This window comes from Protopterus annectens, chromosome 13.part0 (genome assembly GCF_019279795.1).
Source record: "Protopterus annectens isolate FY-2018-M chromosome 13.part0, PAN1.0, whole genome shotgun sequence".
NCBI classification, from domain to species: Eukaryota; Metazoa; Chordata; order Ceratodontiformes; family Protopteridae; genus Protopterus; species Protopterus annectens.
The window spans coordinates 662547900-662567611 of NC_056747.1; the positions used below are offsets into that span (position 1 = coordinate 662547900).

At 41.8% G+C, this 19712-nt stretch overlaps 1 protein-coding gene across 1 annotated transcript in view; it reads right to left on the bottom strand.

Moving 5' to 3' along the window:
* Nucleotides 1–19712, bottom strand: part of PITPNA (phosphatidylinositol transfer protein alpha) — a 1003333-nt gene that overhangs the window by 498389 nt on the left and 485232 nt on the right. The window contains exon 9 of the mRNA XM_044054349.1: nucleotides 13844–13849. Within this exon, the coding sequence (XP_043910284.1) occupies nucleotides 13844–13849 (6 nt within the window). The remainder of the gene's footprint in view (nucleotides 1–13843; nucleotides 13850–19712) is intronic.

The following is a 19712-nucleotide window of genomic DNA, read 5'->3' on the forward strand; positions in this document are numbered from 1 at the left end:
CCACTGGTGAGTCAGGGGAGATAGAGTATTCATTACCTGATGGAACCCAGCCAGGGGAGTGAATGTCAGAGGAATAGGCCAGAGAAATGACAAAATCAGAGGCATCTTCAGAGGAAGTTTAATCAATTGTGATTTTCTGAGGGGTAGGAGCAGGGGAGGAGCAGAAAAGGAAGGAGTTTTCAGGGTCATAAGGCCTTGAAGCAGGCCTCGAGAGAAATCCATCCATTCCTTCTCCCTAGGAAGAAGAGGTGAAGGGACATGCTTTGTCTTATGACCCTTTGTCTTTGGTGCAACATTCTTTTGAACCAAGCAGGGCAGTTCAGAGCTCTGATGTACCTCAATTAACTTTCTGGAAATCCCTTCCCTGACTAAAATCTGTGGGATGCCTTCTGGTACATCTGATGTGATGATTCACAGTTCCCTCTTCTCTGCAGAGGCAATCGCCGCTGTTGTATGACCCTCCGACACCATATCAGCCTCCAGCCAGTTCATGGTACAGGGCAGAGGCAGAGTTGGAAGTACCACAGGTTCTGTAAACCTCAGCAGATGCACTGGAATCTGAGTGAGTAGACTGTCAGGCCTAGGCCTTTTAATTTTTTTTTTTGTGTGCGCGCGCGCAAAAGAGGTACTTCAGGAGAGGCAGAAAATGCTATTTTATGGAGTGGGACAAACATTTCCGATACTGGGTCACTAAGAAAGTGTTGAGTGAAGATAAATGCCATCTCCAAGTCTTGGGTGAGAAGAACTGACAAATGGAGGCGGCCTTTTAGCAGTGTTAAGCACTAAAACAGAAGAGATACTGGGTACGGAGGTCTTTGGAGGCAATCTAACTTCTGCATTCACACTTACCTTACTAGCTGACATTTGATACAGATACAGCAAAACAATTTAAGAAAAAAAAGAAAAGTTCCCCAGAGGGGCACATCTGTTTTAGGAAGCAATGGTACCAAAGACCAAGCGACTACAGATGTGCAACCTGCATTTAGACTGGTGGCAAGATAGCCTGAGTACATACGTCTGCCTATATATCCTTACACTTGAGAGCTGAGGTCATACATTAAACTATGATACAGAGAAGGTTAAGCTTTGGTACCCCATCCAGACTTCAGCGAAGATAACCCCCATCTGTTTGGAATATTGCATCAGTGACCTCAGGACATTCATCAGCACTCACAGTATGAAACAAATGCATGCATTATGCTTTTTAACATGAAACAATTCCAGACACTGGGCTCCTATTGACCTACTGATTTAACGCTGTTGTTTTGGTACTGGCTACACACACTGGGACTATTTGGTGACTTTCAGCCTCAACTTTCCCTCCTGTTTCTTAAATCATGTATTTGATTGGCTTAATGCTCATCCCATCACGTTGTCCGAGTCTCTTCCATCTGTGACTGGTTCTCCATTAGCTGTCACCTCCCTTTGGTCATTTATATAGCTTTACTCCAAACACTTTGGTGATCCTGTTCCCCACTGGCCGAATCTTTTCCCCACAGTAATTTGTTCCCACTTAACTCATTTCTTTGCATATAATCTCCCACTGGCCATTTCTTTAACTTTACTCACATGTACGGTTTGGCTCATCTCTGCGTGCAACCTCAACTCCACTCTGCAGGGTCCTTTGATGATCAACATACTTGAATGCTCGTTTGTATAAAAAAATTTAGATCACAAGAAGTATTGTAATTAAAAAGACAAGCATTCCCATTCGGGACTGAATAAGGGCAGTCATCTTCCAGTGCAGTCTCATACGTCTGTCATTTAATTGCTTGTCAACAGTAACTGAAAATGTTTGTTACATCAATCGCTTTACTTGATAATTGGGTCAATGTACTGTCAACCCAAAAATAACAAGACAAGGTGGTGACCGTTACTCCTTACTAATTTTTAAGATACTTCATTTTCTTTTTAAATACATTACATTTGGGCTTACAAGATTGTTTAAACTCTGTCTGGATTTTTAATGATGTGCAAGGGACAAACAAATGTACCATCTGATTTATACTTTTACTGCACCATTTACCTGAGGGTTGCTGTTAGGATAAATGTGTGTGTGCTAAGATATCAATCTGGCCATTAAGTGTCCATACATTTAACTACCCATCCAGATAATTTATTTTACTTCATATGTGGTGGATAACCTGTAGTGGTAGCTTCAGCAATTTATGACAACTTAAAAGGGGAAAACATTTACGGACTATACATATGAGATGGCTAACTAGCAGTAAAGCAATTGCAGTAAAGTGCCGGAAAGCACTAAAAATTAAAAGCATGTTACTTGCTAGCTGAAATCTTAAAACACTTAAACATGAGTCAGGACAGGAGGCTATTTATAGCTGCTTAAAAACATGCCACACCATGGACCCACAGGCAAGATAAGAATGTCAGTAAGCCCAGCTATTACAACCTAAACATGTTAGATTCCTTTGTCTAAACACAGCAACCTCCCTGTACTGTAATGCCAACTCCCAGAAAGCACTTTTTGAATTATTAACCAAAGTAAAGGCAGCCAGCAGAGAAGCTAGCAAAGGATATGGTAACACCACACTCCTAAATGATTAAGTTTCTTACTTGCACTGACAATTTGGCTTATAAATTAAGCAGCAAGATCAAAAGGTGAGGCCATTACCTCCTCCTTTCCATTTCTGCCTTTCAAACTTGATGCAAAATTAGCATAACAGTTCAGAAACAAACTAATTTTCAACACCTAGTCTAATAAAATAGGTGCATAATGTTTTTCAATGTTGTCTGCAGTCACTGCCACTCTCAACAGGCTTTCCAACAGTTCTACTAGGGAGATGCAGAAAACAGTGCCCTTGCTATGCCATTGCTGTTTCCTGAGTGATATGCTATTAAATTCCAATAAAACAAATGAAGCCAGCTCAGTAGATGCAGTGATTCTGTTTCCGACAGCAATGCCAGTGACCAGGGTTTGACTAAAATCTCCACTGCTAAAGAAAATGGCTTGGTGGTGGTAGGGGTAGCTTGTTTTAATCATGTGAAATGCTGCAAGTTAGTGGATAATAAGAGATTCTAAAATTGCACACTTTCTCACCTCAGTGATGGTGGTCTGGTGGTTTACCACAAGATGAGCAGACCTTTTTCAGCCCTGACTACAACTGATATGGGTTCCTTTTCTGCATCACTCTAGTTATTAAGGCAACAACACAGATCAATGTTTATGATTTCTGCCTTAATGCTGCAATGTCTGAAGTTTGATCTTGATTGCTGGTCACTGTCTACATGGAGTCTGCATGTTCACTGCATGTGTTTTCTTGAAGTACCACAGTTTCCACCCATCTTCCAATAATATGCTACCTGTCGGGCTATGCTATACTTTCTAGAACTACTTATGTAGAACTTAGTAATAAATCTGTCAGTACTTTGTGTAATGGAGTAGGTAACACTCAGGAGTTTTAAATGTCTACCAAATTATTCTTGGCTTAAAGCCGGTATAACCAACAGGACATATAAAGTCCCCTCTGCAGAGAAAGCTGACTTTCCACGGTCTTCCCCAAACAAAATATGGTTTGCAGAAATACAACACATTTCCCATGGGCCCTTTTGTTATCTTCACTCCACACCACAAGATGGACAGTTACTTGTCAAAACCAAAAGACAACGCTGCCCAGTAACAATAAAGGCTGTCCTCCTTGAATATAGAGAACCCACAGTAGACACTCGATGATGGTTTTAGCACTTTAATTCCAAACGTAAAAATAATTAACCTTGGTATAAGTATAAAACACCAAAGAAACAATTTGGATAATCCAACTGGTTGTTTTTATTCTTTGGTATTTTATACTTGTACCCTGGTTAATTATTTTTACGTTTGGAATTAAAGTGCTACAACCATCATCGAGTGTCTACTGTGAGTTCTATATATTCAAGGAGGACAGCCTTTATTGTTACCAGGCAGCGTTGTCTTTTGGTTTTGACATTCTTCCACTACGGACCTGTTTGTGTTTGCCTATGGATCATTACTTCCCAATAATACCCACCATGTTCGGCATTATTGCCTAAATAACAGGTATACACATACATGCATATAAATAAGAATGCCAAATATTGATACAATTACATTACATAATACACATGCATATATGTTCTCTTTATACATACACACAAGAGTGTGTGTGTATATATCTATATATATGTATGTGTGTAAGTATGTAAATGTGTGGTTACCATTCAGCTCAACTAAAACTCATTTTATCTAAAAGTTACTAAAAAAGTGATCTAATGCACATTTCATCTTATCCTAGCTTACACTTCATATATCTGTTTATAACACAGACTTTAAGGAAGTTTATTATTTTATGATCACTACTGTTAAGGCAAGTAGTTTGTATTTTAGGATTAGAATAAGGGCTAGGCAACGGGACAGATTTAAAGGTGTGAATAGCTCCTGCTGTATACGGTGTGCATGTGGGTATCTTGTATAATGGTAGTGTTACAGAAACTTGCAGGGTTAGCATGCATTAGTAAGGTGGGGTGGAGGGTGAGGGTTAGTGTCAACCCTCCTGCCTCATTTTACTAATGCTTGCCAACTCTAACTGGCTTTAGATCAGCAGATCCTGTTTGGGCATCCTGCAGACTACTACAGCACCAGAAACATAAAAGAGACTTTTTGGGCTAACTGCAAGTACTTTTTGCTGAATTTGGTAATTTTTATTACCTGCACTTCTCAGAAAGCTTAAAAAGAAGACTAGCTACTTATTTCTGCCTTTAAGTTGATTTCCAGTTGTGCACTTGCCTTGTTTTATTTAAAAAGTTAAAATGTTCAAATTTCTAATTTTGCAAAGTTTTAATTGAGTTTGCTGTTCTGGGCTATACATTCAAGTGCATTAGCCTTTCTGTGCTCATATATTGCATAACTGCATTGTTTAGCCTGATTTAACAAAAAAAAATAAATAAATTCTATCGTGTTTGCGAATTTCCCACCTTTTCTAACTAGAATAGTCCAGTTTCCAGGCTTTGCTGGTTGCAGTGTTCAGAGCTATCCAGACCTTGCTGTGGTAGGGGGAGGTCCTACTGCTTACCAGTGAGAGTGGGAGCATTGTACTGCCTTCTCTAACACTGAAGGAGTGGTTTCCAGCTCTGAAATTGCAATTTTATTGGCCATTTTGGGCTGATTTCTATCCCTTTCAAATTTCTGGCATAAATACGGATGTTTGCGCACTGCGGGACTAAGGTTAAACTATTCCTGGGTGCTCTTTGAATTTTCTCTTAGAACTAGCTAGTTTATCAGCAGTAGCACTAAAATCTGTACACCTGTGACTAGCTCTAAAACTCGCTAAAAAGCACTAAGAAGTCTTAATTTGTTACAAGCACTCACCTCTCCTTAGTAATAAGGAGAAAATAGTCATAAGCACCAGACAGCCTACAACTGCAAGTACCTTGCCAAAAAGTAAGGGAAAACAGCTCTAGTACTAGACAAAGAAAGCACTTAACCAGGAATGCCCAGGGGTCAGTTTCCAGAGATTTCTCCTGTCCACCTAGTGAATCTGGGCATACTGGGGCAATGCAGCAATTGCCTCATGTACAGACACCCCTCTCCCCCTACCACCAAACACTACAACCTGTGAGAGGTATACTTGCATAGCCAAACTGGAAGCAAAGCTCTCTCCAGCCAATATGTGCTAGACAGTCAAGAGGAAAAGGTTAACACCCACACAACACCTCAAACACATAGTCCTTCAAACCCCACACATAGCAACAAAAAACCCACATATGTGGAGGGTCTCAACATTAACCTACCCAAGCAACAAGGACCTCCAAAGCTGAAACACAAACAAATACCACCCCCCAAAACACAACCAAAGCATCACATAGCTCACAACACCAGTGTGCCACCTAACAGCAGCCCTTAAGGCAAGACAACGTACCCAACACTTGAGTCACAGATGGCTTTATAGCCAGGCACCAGGCTGAACAAGGAGAAAATTACAGTTAAGTTACCTGTCGGGGGCCAGGATCTGCCACATAACACATGTACTCAAGTCACTTGACAACAGGTACAAATATGACTGTCATTGTCTATGGTGGAGTGAATGACTTGACACATACCTCCCTGGACTACATGAAGAGACATGGAAGAGCTCTCGTATCATGTAACCCAGGCAGGTATGACCCTAGCCCTGAGAAGCATCCTGCCATCGCCCAGAATGATACCACAGCATAAGGACAAAATGATTGACAAATAATGGGCTAAGCTTCTGGTGTCATTCAAACGGGATCCAGTATCTGTCTGCCTCAGGCAACATGATCAACAAACCACGATGCTTTGCAAGAGATGATTTGCACCTGTGGCCCCTGGGATTCAGGTTACTGGCCAAGGCTCTTGCCACCCCTATATAGTGCCTTTTGTAGGCAAGGTTTAAAGGACAAAACTACCACCATAATGGGTACAAGCAAGCAAAATCTGAAGGTAATGCTACTCAATGCTAGATGCACTCTCTCAAGGCTCTCCTAAAAATGGAGAGCATCGATATCTGTGCAGTAACTGAGACCTGCTTCAAAGCTCCACAGAGCACCCCTGCAATACCAGGCTACAACTCATACCCCACTTTTCAGCCACCAAACCAGGACCGAAACATTAAAGGTGGAGGAGTGTCCATATTCACCAAGGATATTCACACCTCCAGGCTGGTTGCCCAACACAATGCATCTGAAATTCTCCAGGTGCAACTAACACTAGGTAAGACTGCAAATTGTAGCATGCTACAGATCCCCCCACCATGCCCCAAGATTCTCACTACACCTTTCTAAACATACTGGAAAATACTAAGATACAACCAAACACCCTAATACTAGGTGATTTCAACTACCCTGCCATTAACTGGGAAAACTACTCCTGTACCAACACCTTTGCTCAACGGTTCTTGGAATTCATAAGTTACAACGCCCTAGAGCAACTAATTCATAGTCCCATTAGGGGTACCAACATTCTAGACCTGGTCATTACCAACATGGGAGATTAATGCTCCACACCAGTGGTCACCCACTCGTTGGTCAGATCAGACCATAAGCTAATCACCCTTGACATCCACATCCCACCCCCCTTTATGGAAACCTCTGTAAAAAAAACTTCTCCAAAACCAACTTCACGCTTCTCAAGTCAGAAGTAACAAACTTCATGACACCCATGCAGATGGGAACTGGAAGTTAAACTGCTGAATCCTACACTAAGGTGCTGTACGAGCACATTCACTCGTGCATGGACCGAGCCATCCCAAATAGAACCAAGACGTTGTCCTGAAAAAAGGGAAGGCATTCTGGTGGTCCCCTGCCAGTATCAAGCTGTACAACAGAAAGAAACTGTTGCAAAAAAGAAGAAGAACCCAGGATTCAAAAAACTCCCTCACCAGTCTCAGTAGAAAGTGGATATCCCTCATAAAATCTTCTAAAGCTAGTTACGAAAACAAAATTGCCAAAGATTCCAAAGACAACCATAAGGTTATAGCTATGTCAAGAATCTAAATAGTAATACTCAGATCTGCTCTGCGCTACAGCAGAATGGCACTAGATATACTGATTCCAAGAATATTGCCAATATCCTGGCAGACAGATTCAGCGCCAACTTCACCCCCCTCTCACCCCCTAAAGGGCCCATCTCAATACCGAAAGAATGCCAAATTCTGGTAATCACGGCCACTCAGGTAAAAAACGGCATTCTCCCAAGCCAAGAATACAGCATCCATGGGACCAGATGACATCCCGGGCTGTGAACTGCTGAACTACAGAATGAACTGGCACCTCACCTGTGTCATGTTTACCATCCCATCAACTAAGAAAAACAAAAAGGTACCAAAGCTAACACAGCTGAAGGTAAAATAAACTTTAATGCACACAAAAGACAGTAAGCGCCTTCACGGTGGGCTTTCACCACTTCATCAAACTGTTCTAAACTAGTAACAAATGCAGTTAAATAGCATAAGTTAATTAGTCAATTAAGGCACTGATAAAAGCATCAATTATATAAGAAAAAAATGTCAACAAGAAAGCAGGCAAATGAAAGATATAAAAAAACAAAAAATATGTATAAAGTCAGTCCTATAGTATTTGAGGGGTCTAGCTTTTAAAAAAGGCTTTAAGAGAGACAACTTCATTAAGACCTGGTATTTTATCAGCATTGAGAGACAGAATCCATTTTTTGCTCTGCAGATTCTGTGCGATTCCTAAGATCTTCCCCTCTTAAACTCTCAGGAATGATCTCTAGCACAAGGAATTTAAAATTATGTTCCTGTCCATGGCACATAATATGTTTAGCAAGAGCATTGGTGTCTTTCTTGTTTCTAATGTCTCTCTGATGTTCCAACACCCTGTCTTTGAGTTGTCTATTACTCCTGCCTACGTAAAAAGCATGGCAGAAAGTGCAGTAACTAAAACAAACAATGTTCTTAGTCCTGCAATCAGCATAAAAGTTTGTGTCTAAAGTGCATATTAGGGCGCATGTAAGGAGAACTAGAGTGTATAAACTTGCAGGCTGTGCAATTCCTGCATTTAAAAGTGCCATGCCTCTCTGACTGTAAAACCTTGTTAAAAGTAGTATTGTAACACAGATGCCTTTTCAAGGATCTGTTCATTTTTAAAAGAAAAGTGTGAAACAGTATCTATGGCATTTCTTAATTCATCTACATTATTCAAAATGCCCCAGTTCCTTTTGACAATTTCACATATACTACTAACATCAGAAGAATATGTGAGAGGAAACCTAAATAAATCCTGTCCTTTGTTCTGTAGCTATGGCTTCAGTGTTAGGCCTACATTTTCCCCGCTCTACTTATACGCATCGGTAATACAACTATCAATATCCTTTTCCTTGTAGCCTCTATCTACAAAATCCATTTTCAATGTCTCCAGGGCCTCGGCAAGCTGTTTGTTGTTATTATGGAATCTCATGACCCTGTACACCTGCCCCTTAGCAACATTTCGGGTAACATGCTTAGGATGCATGCTAGCTCTATGGAGCACATTATTCTTTCTTATGGGTTTCCTATAAATACTAGTTGCTAGGCTAGACAAATCAGTTTTGTTCACCTTAACATCAAGAAATTCAATTTCATCAACAGAATATTTAAAAGTAAATCTTAAAAAATCTGTAGACTGATGCTGATGTAGAAACTCTATAAACTGCGTGAGACTCTCAACTGACCCCCTCCACAACAAAAAAATATAGTAAACAAATCTTGCGTACCGTAAGATATGTTCAGAGAAGCCCTCAGCTTGAAATATTATGTCTCTCTCCCATTGTACCAACACAAGGTTGGCATAGCACACCAATATGCACTTTAAAATAAACAAACATTTATGCTTATTGCAAGACTAAAAACATTGTTTATTTTAGTTACTGCATTTTCTGTCATGCTTTTCATGTAGACATGAATAATAGACAACTCAAAGACAGGGTGCTGGAACATCAGAGCGACATTAGAAACAAGAAAGACACTAATGCTCTTGCTAAGCATATTATGTGCCATGGACAGGAACATAATTTTAAATTCCTTGTGCTAGAGATCATTCCTGAAAGTTTAAGAGGGGGAGATCTTAGGAATGCACAGAATCTGCAGAGCAAAAATGGATTCTGTCTCTTAATGTTGACGAAATACCAGGTCTTAATGAAGTTGCCCCTCTTAAGCCTTTTTTAAAAGCTAGACCTCTCAAATACTGAGTATAGGATTGTTTTTTATACATATGTTTTAGGTTTTTATAAGTTTCATTTGCCTGCTTTCTTGTTGTGACATTTTTTTCTTATACAATTGATGTTTTTATCAGTGCCTTAACTGACTAATTAACTTATGCTATTTAACTGCATTTGTCACTAGTTTAGAACAGTCTGATGAAGCAGTGAGAGCACACCATGAAAGTGCTCAATATCTCTTTTGTGTGCATTAAAGTTTGTTTTACCTTCAGCTGTGCTAGCTTCGGTACTTTGTTTTTCTTAGTAGTTACTTGCTACTGTACCGTTCTATTTTTATTCTCAGCATACTTTTTATAACTACCGTCCCATCAGTCTGACGAGCCTGATCTGCAAGGCCATGGAACAATTATCATGGAACTTATAAACAAAGACAGTGGCAACCTTCAAACACTGGATCCCACCCAGTTTGGGTTCATGAAGGGCCGATCTTGCCTCCTGAACCTGATCAACTTCTTTGAATCAGTCTCCAGAGACATGGATGAGGGTAAGGTGGTTCACACACCCTACTTCGACCTCTCCAAGGCTTTCAACACTATCCCCCCACTCTGGAATCATAGATAAACTTACTAAGCTGGGCATTAAATCAATATATCACTCAATGGGCTACAAAATGGCTTACTGACAGAACACAATGTAAAAGTAGCAGACTCCAAATCCAGCTCCAGACAAGTGACAAGTGGTGTACCGCAGGGTTCTGTCCTGGGACCACTCTTGTTTGACATCTACTTCTCTGAAGTACAGGCCAACACTAAGGGACTCTAGCTTACAAAATGTGCAGATGACTGTAAGCTGGGAGCCATTACTGAATCCCCAAATTATGTGGATATACTACCAAAGGGCCTTACCGAAACAGATGCCTGGTGTCAGAGCCATGGGCTCAAGAAAAATGCCAAAAAATGTATAGTTATCCCTTTGGGAAAAAACATGTACTTGTGAACTACCACATAGATGGCAGTGCACTAAACACTGAAAATGTGATGAGACCTAGGGACACAGTGGTCTCACCTTTGATAACCACATGGCCACAACAGTTACAAAATCCTTCTATGTGGCACACCTCATCACCAAGGGCTTTTCATCCAGATAAAAGGAGGTCATTGTTCCTCTGTACTCATCTCTCATTAGACCCATTATAGAATACAATGCCCTGTTTGGTATGTACCTCATAAGACATCTGCAACAACTAGAAAGGCCACAGAAATACCTCACAAAAAGAATCACAGGCATAAATCAGATGCCTTATGCTGTCTAAAGAAACTCCAGCTATGCTCTGTCGCATATCGCTTACTCAGAGGCAATTTCTGCCTAACATACAAGGCCATGTCAATCCCAAAGTTGTTAGACATGCTACACTTAAAGAAATCCCAATCCCTTCGAGCCACACGTTCCAGGGATCTTAACCTTGTCATCACGATGAATAGAACATGCTGGAGGGATAAGTTCCTGACCCACAGACTTCCCATACTCTGGAACAGGTGCCCATACATGTCAGACAGAGTGCCTCAATGGCCCTATTCAAGAGGAACCTTGACAACTGGGTGGGAGATAGGAAATTCACCTCAGGGATCACATCAGTAGCCCTGCTAGATCGGGGTCCAGGGAATTAAATATTTGTGGGACGCAATAGCCAGGGAATCGTTATGACTAGGCTTGTATAGGCCATAGGGCTGACAGGTTTATAGTACCTACCTATGAACCTATAAACCTAACATCTTTTCTTATAAAAATCCTTACTAAAACACAACCACTATTCATATAAATTATGTCTGAATGTGAGGTGACGTTTTGGTTAACAGACTGCAAAAGACAATGGTTTCCTTTTGAAATCTTTTTTTTTTTTCATACATATACTCATTTTGGGATAGGTTATAAAAAGTACAGTTGTGTACCTACCATAAATGTAGATGTTAGAGTGTATTCACTGTTGCAGTCATTACACTTGGGTTTATCCTGCTGGCAAGCTACCTGCAGTCGGCCTGAATTCCAAAGTCCTGGTCCGGCGTTGGTTGCTGTCACCTCTTCCCTGACGTCAGTGCGCCAGGGGTAGAAAAAATACAGCTGACACCATTTTCTTCAGTTTTTCTTGCCCCAGATGTCAGGTGCCCCCAAAGGTAGGCTAAAAACATTGCTTATAAAAAGCATGCACTAAAATAAACATTACCTTCATCTACAGGCAAATACACCACATAGGTTGTATAGAATAGAGAAGTACAGATAAGTCCTAGCAAAGAAAGGGGGATGGTGGGTAACCTGGACTGCAACAGTGAATACACTCTAAAATCTACATTTATGGTAGGTACACAACTGTACTATGTTCATTGTGTTTCACTGTTGCAGTCATTCCACTTGGGTTGAATCCCAAAGCTGAGGTTGGGCAGCTGGGTCTAAACAGAAGTAGGAGTGGCTATGAGGTCCTGCAGAACTGCAGTGGCAAAGCTCTGGATTTAGGGTAAAGAGATAAGTGGTAGTGCTTAGTAAGAGTGTGCACTGAAGTCCAAGTAGCAGCCTTCAAAATATCCCTGGTCGGTACTCCTCTGAGGAAGGCTGCTGAGGTAGCTGCTGCCCTGGTAGAATGTGGTCTAATGCCCTTGGGCACTGATTTGCCATGTTGTGATTGGCAGAAACAAATGCAGCGTCCTATCCATTTAGAAATAGTCTGCTTTGAGATAGCCTTTCCTTGTGATCCTGCAGCATATGCCACTAAAAGCTGCTCAGTCTTTCTGAAAGTTTTAGTTTTGTCCAAGTAGAAGCGTAGCTGTCTGTGTATGTCCAAAGAATGCAGAAGTCTCTCCCTTTTATTCTGTGGGTTTGGGTAAAAAGTAGGCAAATTAATGGTTTGGTTAAGAGCCACACTGGACACTACCTTAGGCATAAATGTTGGGTTTGTCCTTAGAGAAACCCTGCCTGGATGGAAGATAATAAAAGGTTCCAGAGCCATAAATGCCTGTAACTCTGAGACACTTCTTGCTGTAGTTATTGCTAGGAGCAGAGCTGTTTTCCATAAGAATTTTATCTCAGCTGTTTTGGCTGGCTCAAAAGGAGGCGGTGTGAGTTTTTCCAAGACAAAATTGAGGTCCCATGCAGGTATTGGTGCTCTCCTTGGAGGTCTTATGTTTTTGGCCCCCTGAGGTACTGCCTAACCAATGGATGTGAAAAAAATAGGTGGGTCCGTATTGTAATGAGCTGAAATGGCAGAGGCATGGATCTTAATTGATGAGAAGGGTAGGCTTTTGTCCAGCATCTCAGTTAGATATTGTAAAATCTGAGGAATATTTGGAACAGGCGTGTCAATTCCTTGTGCCTGGTTCCAAGCACAGAATCTCTTCCATTTTTCTGCATAAGATTTTCTGGTGCTGGGCCTCCTGGCCTCCAAAATAACATCCATAACCGCTTTAGAGAGAGGTGTATTCTGAATGGTTACACTATCCGACATGCGGCTAGATTTAGGGTTCTGAGTTGGCTGTGCAGGTTCTGATTGTTTTGTTGGGTCAGTAAATTAGGAATTTGAGGCAATGTCCAGGGTGGGCCTTGAGACAAGCTCTTTAGGATTGGGTACCAGTGTTGGCGTGGCCAATCCAGGGCAATTAGGATCATTTGTGGCTTCTCTTGTCTGACCTTTAGGAGTACCTTGGGGAGGAGAGGCAGTGGAGGAAAGGCATATACTGTAAGGTTGTTCCAGCTGAATGACAAAGCATCCACTTTCCATGCTTAAGTCCTTGTGCAGAATAGCTGAAGTTGGCAGTTGTGAGGGGAGGCAAAAAGATCTATGTATGGGCATCCCCATTTCCTTGTAATCATGTTGAGGATTTGTGGACCTAGTGTCCACTCGTGAGGATCCATGAGGTTTCTACTTAGTTTGTCTGCCAGAGCATTTGTTTTTCCTGGCAGGAATTGTGCTTGCAGGAGTACTTGGTAGGTCAATGCTGTGCTCCACAAAATCATGGCTTGTCTGCAGAGGAGGTAGGAATGTGTGCCCCCTTGCTTATGTACCACATGATGATGGTGTTGTCCATTTTAGCAGCAGCTGTCCTGGATGAAGTAGGTCCTTGAAGGCTGTCAGGGCATTTTGTACAGCTAGCATCTCTTTTTGATTGATGTGAAGATGCCTTTGGCTTGCGGGCCATGTGCCCTGAATACATTTTCCTGCCATGTGGGCCCCCAGGCATAATCTGATGCATCTGTTGTTGGTGCTTGCCTGGGTGTGGGTAAAGTGAATGGCTGTCCCTTGCTGGGTGACAGGCCTGTGTCCACCATCGAAACTCCTGTTGCAGGCAGGGAATGAGTGAAATTAATGATTCCAAGCTGTGGCAATGCTGAGTCCAAACACTCTTTAGATACCATTGTAGTTTCCTCATATGCAGTCTTGCATATGGAATTAGCAGAATGCAGGATGCCATGTAGCCCAGAGCCTGCAGAATTTTTCTTGCAGATAACTGGGTCTTTGTTGCCATGCTTTCGAAGTAAGAAGTCAGTTGCCTTTGTTTGCTGGCATGAAATAAGCCATCTGGGCAGTTGTATTTAAGCTTGCATCCAGGAATATTATCTCTTGAGAGGGTACTAGTTTTGATTTATTTTCGTTTATTGTGCACCCTAGGCAAATTAGTAATCTTTTTACAAACGCCAGATGCTTTAGTAGAATATCTTTTGTCTCTGCTTGAATAAGGCAGTCGTCCAAGTAGGGATATATTGAATTCCTCTTTGTCTGCAAAATGCAATTACTGGTGCCAGGCATTTTGTAAAGACCCTGGGCGCAGTAGATAAGCCAAAGGGCAGTGCAGAGAATTGGTAGTGCATTGAGCCAGCTATGAATCTGAGGTATCTTCTGCAAGATTGTCTGATTGGGACATGCAGGTATGCCGCTTTGAGGTCCAAAGTTACAAGCCAAGCCTTCTTGCCCAGCATGGGCAGAAGCTGCTGCAGAGTTAACATTTTGAATTTTGGAACATCCAGAAAAGTATTTAGAATAGACAAGTCCCGAATTGGTCTCCATGCTTTGTCCTTTCTTGGTACTAAGAAAAGTCTTGAGTAAAATCCTTGACCCTGCTCTTGTTGTGGCACTGGCTGAATAGCCTTCATGTCCATGAGAGATGAAACTTGTTTTTGTGCCTCTGCCCATTGATTGTGTGGCAGGTCTAGCATACCTTTTGCCTCTGGAAGGGTGTGAAAGTGGAACCTGTAGCCCTGAGAGACTATATTTAAGACCCATTTGTCCTGGGTGATCATGTGCCAATTTTGTGAAAAAAGTGCTAGCTTTCCCCCTAAGGGTGCTGCCAAAAGATAAATGCTTGGCATTGGCAGAGGGAAGTCATTGGGACGGTTTCCTATATGGCTGTGATTTGTCTTCTCCACTTTTGGACGTAGAAGCACCCCATTGTTTGGGCCTGTATGAGCCCTGGGGCTGTTGTCTGCCTCTAGGGCGTCTGTATCTGCCTCTTTGTGGCCTGTCTGACACGGGAAAGGACCAATTCTTAGAAGGCCAGTTCCTACTAAATCTGGGTGGATGTACCTGTAAGAAATCCTTTACTGTCTGCAAAGATTTAGCTTTATCCTCCATTTTCTTCAACACCTCTTCTGCCTCAACACCAAACAAAGTATCATGCTGTAATGCAGCATCCAATAATTTTGCTTTAACATGATCAGGAAGACTCTGTTCCTTTAACCAAGCATGCCTTCTAATGACAGAACCTGTAACAGCAGCCCTGCAAGAGGCCTCCAGTGAATCAAAACCACATTGCAATGTATGCTTTCCCACTTGTTCAGCTGCATGCAATAAATCCTGCATTTCCTTGTTCTCAGAACATTCAGAATTTGTCAACATTTTCTGTTTTAGCAGAGACATTAAGTATTACTGATATTTAAGCATATGAAACTGACAATTTAAAGCCCTTACAGCCAAGGTAGCAGAAGCGTAAACTTTTTTCCCCCCATCTGTCCAGTGCCCTTGAGTCTCTGAGGGGACAGGGTTTTTTGCAGTAGAGGCCTTGACCCCTTTGGGACCCTGAGATATTGTTTCTGGGTCAGCAGCAGGGTTTTTATATAAAAAATTATGAGAATCTGGAACCCTGTAGTATCTGTCAGGCTTAACAGGTGTAGGAGGTAAAGAGTCAGGAGACAGTCCGGACTTTGAAAATACATCTACAATGTCTAGAACAGGTGGAATAGCAAGAGGTCTGTGCTGAGGTAGTAAAAGAAATTGTCTAAGCCTTTTCTTAGATTCTGAGTAATCTTGGCTCTCCCAGTGGAAATGATTCTTCAGCATCAGAATGGTCATAGGGAGGAATAGAGTATCCCTGTTCTGAAGAGGAGTCAGAGGAAATGGAAACCTGATCAGAGGAATCATATTCAGTGTCTTGCCTAGGCCTCTTATCAGGATGAGGATGGGAACCCCTGATCAAAGTAATTAGGTCGTCGGCCATTTTGAGCATCTGTTTCTTAGGCATGGAAGTCTGTCCTGGAGAATGCTGTACTTGTTTCCTTGTCTTTAAAGCTGTTTTAGTCTTTGTCTTGGATGCTGAAGTTGGCTTGATATAAAACTGTGTAGGTCTGAAAACACCCTCAGAAGCCAATGCCTGCTCAGCGGCTCCAGACCCATCTGAGGGATTAGTTTCTGAAGGCCCAATACCTTGAGTATCCAGAGGCCTAGTTGTCTCCACGTGGGAGTAGGAGGTGGCCTGTGACTCTGAGGTAGCAGGTGTCAGGGGCTGCGAAAGCGCCTCACTGAGAACTGGCGACTGGCCTAGAAGAGGCTTTGTAGTCAGTTTTGGACCTCGGATGCCTGTCCTTTTCTTTTTCCTTGCACTTTTTATGAACTCCGGTCATCGGCTGTTCCGACGGCATTACATAGTTAAACCTTCGGCCAATGTAATGAAAAGCAAAATCATACTGACGCTTAATAGTGCGTTGGTTAAATCTAGCACAAAACAGACAACTAGCAACGTCGTGATCAGGGCCTAGGCAAGGAATACAGTAAGAAAGAAAATCCTTATGAGGTATTTGCTTCCCACAAGAAATACAATAGTTAACTTTTTCTGACATTGGTCTGGAGCAAGAAAAAAGTTTCCCCAGCGGGGTACTTAGCTTTATTGAAGACTTCGGATCTGAAATTCAATTTCGAAAATCTCAGGAGTCGGCCGACCGGCACTTGCGAACTGCTTTTGCTTCGGGCACCGCGTGGCAAGAAAGACTGAAGAAAATGGCGTCGGCTGCATCTTTTATACCCCTGGCACACTGATGTCAGGGAAGAGGCGACAGCAACCGACGCCGGATCAGGACTTTGGAATTCAGGCCAACTGCGGGTAGCCTGACAGCAGGATAACCCAAGTGTAATGACTGCAACAGTGAAACACTAACATCAAGATATCGTAAATTGTTTATTTTTTTGCATTCAGTGAATTGTAGATTGAGTGAGGTTCAGATTAACCAATATACAACCATCTATGCACATACACACACACACACACACACACACACACACACACACACACACACACACACACACACACATGACCTACAGAGAGGGAAAGAGACATACATTTATACACTTGCGTACACATTCATTAACTTTTTCATTAACTTGGATGGCACAGTGATGGAGTGGTTTGCATTGTTGCTTCACAACAAGAGGTTCTCCACTTCACTTCTTGGCTGGGGTGCCGTCTGCATGTCCTCCCTGCAGTTGTGTGGGTTTTCTCTGGGTGCTCCAGTTCCCTCCCATGTTACAAAGACGCACGTCTGAAGTGTTCCTCCCCGGGCCTCCACTCAAAAATTGTCTTGTTCCAAGTTGGACTTTCCCGATTAACAAATGTTAAATAAATAAGGTTTTTAAATGCATGTTTGCGTGTATACTTATGCTTGCACAGCAATCTCCATTACTGACAGCAGAGCATTCTCATAAAAAGAGGTACGGAACAAAAAACAGCAGCTACAAGCAGTATATACATGTAAAACAATTGTTCATTTTACACTGCACAGGGGTAGTGTGTGCTGTTTAAGGGCCAAAATAATTCCATGGCATTCGTGCACATAGACATGTCCATACATGCATTACATTTGTACAGACATAAAAATGTATGTATGAATTGATATATAAATGTAACAGACAAATATGGAAATGTACAACAGAAGACATTCAGTTTTATATCAGTAGTACTGGCATTTATGGCATATACATTAAAAAAATAAATACATATACAACTGTAGACAAAGATACACGTACACAAATATGTACACATGGGTATACATACATGCCTAGCTTTATACATATGTATACTTGTATAGTGCTTCATACATACATGTAGATCTATATTTATACATATAATAAACACATTTATGCTTCCATATATATGTAAACAGTTACAGCTGTATAACTGAACATTGTTAATCAAAAGTATTGACAACAAAATGCAAGTTTGTACACATGCAAAGAACCCTACAAATCAAGTGCTGCACACAAATTGTCAGAAAAGCATTCAGCTGCATGCTGGACAAAAAGGAGAGGTGCACAGTGATACTTGTGCAAAACAATGCAATACAGATGGGTGTGTGCATACACACAAACATATTTTTTTAGGTAATTTAGGAACAAGAAAAGTGGCTTAAGATGAGTTCTGTAGTTTCCAATACCTTGAGTTTCCAGAGGCCTAGTTGACTCCACATGGGAGTCGGAGGCAGCCTGTGGCTCTGAGGTAGAGGGTGTCAGGGGCTGCGGAAGCGCCTCACTGAGCACCGGCGACTGGTCTAGAAGAGGCTTTGTCGTTGGTTTTGGACCTCTGATGCCTGTCCTTTTCTTTGACCTTGCGCTTTTTATGAACTCCGGTTGTCAGCTGTTCCGATGGCATTATATAGTTAAACCTTCGGCCAAAGTAATGTAAAGCAAAATCGAACCGACGCTTAATAGTGCGTTGGTTGAATCTAGTGCAAAACCGACAACTAGCAACGCCGTGGTCAGGGCCTAGGCAAGGAATACAGTAAGAATGAAAATCCTTATGAGGTATTTGCTTCCCACAAGAAATACAATTGTTAACTTTTACTGACATCGGACTGGAGCAAGAAAAAGTTTCCCTAACGGGGTATAGCTTTATTGAAGACTTCGAATCTGAAACTCAATTTCAGAAATCTTAGGAGTTGGCCGACTGGCACTTGCGAACTGCTCTTGCTTCGGGCACCGCGCGGCAAGAAAGACTGAAGAAAATGGCGTTGGCTGCATCTTTTATACTCCTGGCACACTGACGTCAGGGAAGAAGCGACAGCAACTGACGCCGGACCAGTACTTTGGAATTCAGGCCGACTGCGGGTAGCCTGCCAGCAGGATAACCAAAGTGTAATGACTGCAACAGTGAAACACGATGAACATCAAGCCGTCGACAGATTCAGAAGTAGATTGTTTTTTTTCCCAACTTTTCTATAATTTTGTGGTAATTTAACTGCAGTTTCTTCTAACTTATCCTATTTTTGTAGTTTTCAGTATAACTTACTGCATAAAGGGGAGCCTAAGTTATGGCTAAAAAGGGCCTCCGGGCCAGTCCACATAGATTTAGCCATATATATTTTGCCCCTCTGTATTTTGTTCAAATTATCAAACAACAAGTGATCCAACTACAACTGCTTGAGCCTGATAAATCAAAATCAGTATACTGGACTTGCTTCATTTTTGGGCCCATGGTAATGTCAGAGAGGTGACTGCAAACCAAGTGACAGACATGATTTCCCTTGTAGGATCCATGGCAACACTCCGTCTCAGAGGGTCAACTAGTTGTGTTTCAAACATGTTCGTCCCCCAATAAGCTGCATTTGCATCTTTTGAGTTATATTTATACTGCAGCTGGTCAAACTGTAAACTAATGTTTGTCTGCAGTTTACTTGTCTCTCTCAATTTTCACCAAGCTGCTACACACATGGGTTATGAGTCACTGAATCACAACTTCTGAAAGTTGTGACAGGTTTTGAAGACCGCAGCTTTGTTGTCTTGATTCTAAGGCAACACTCCATTACTACTAAGGCTTCTTTA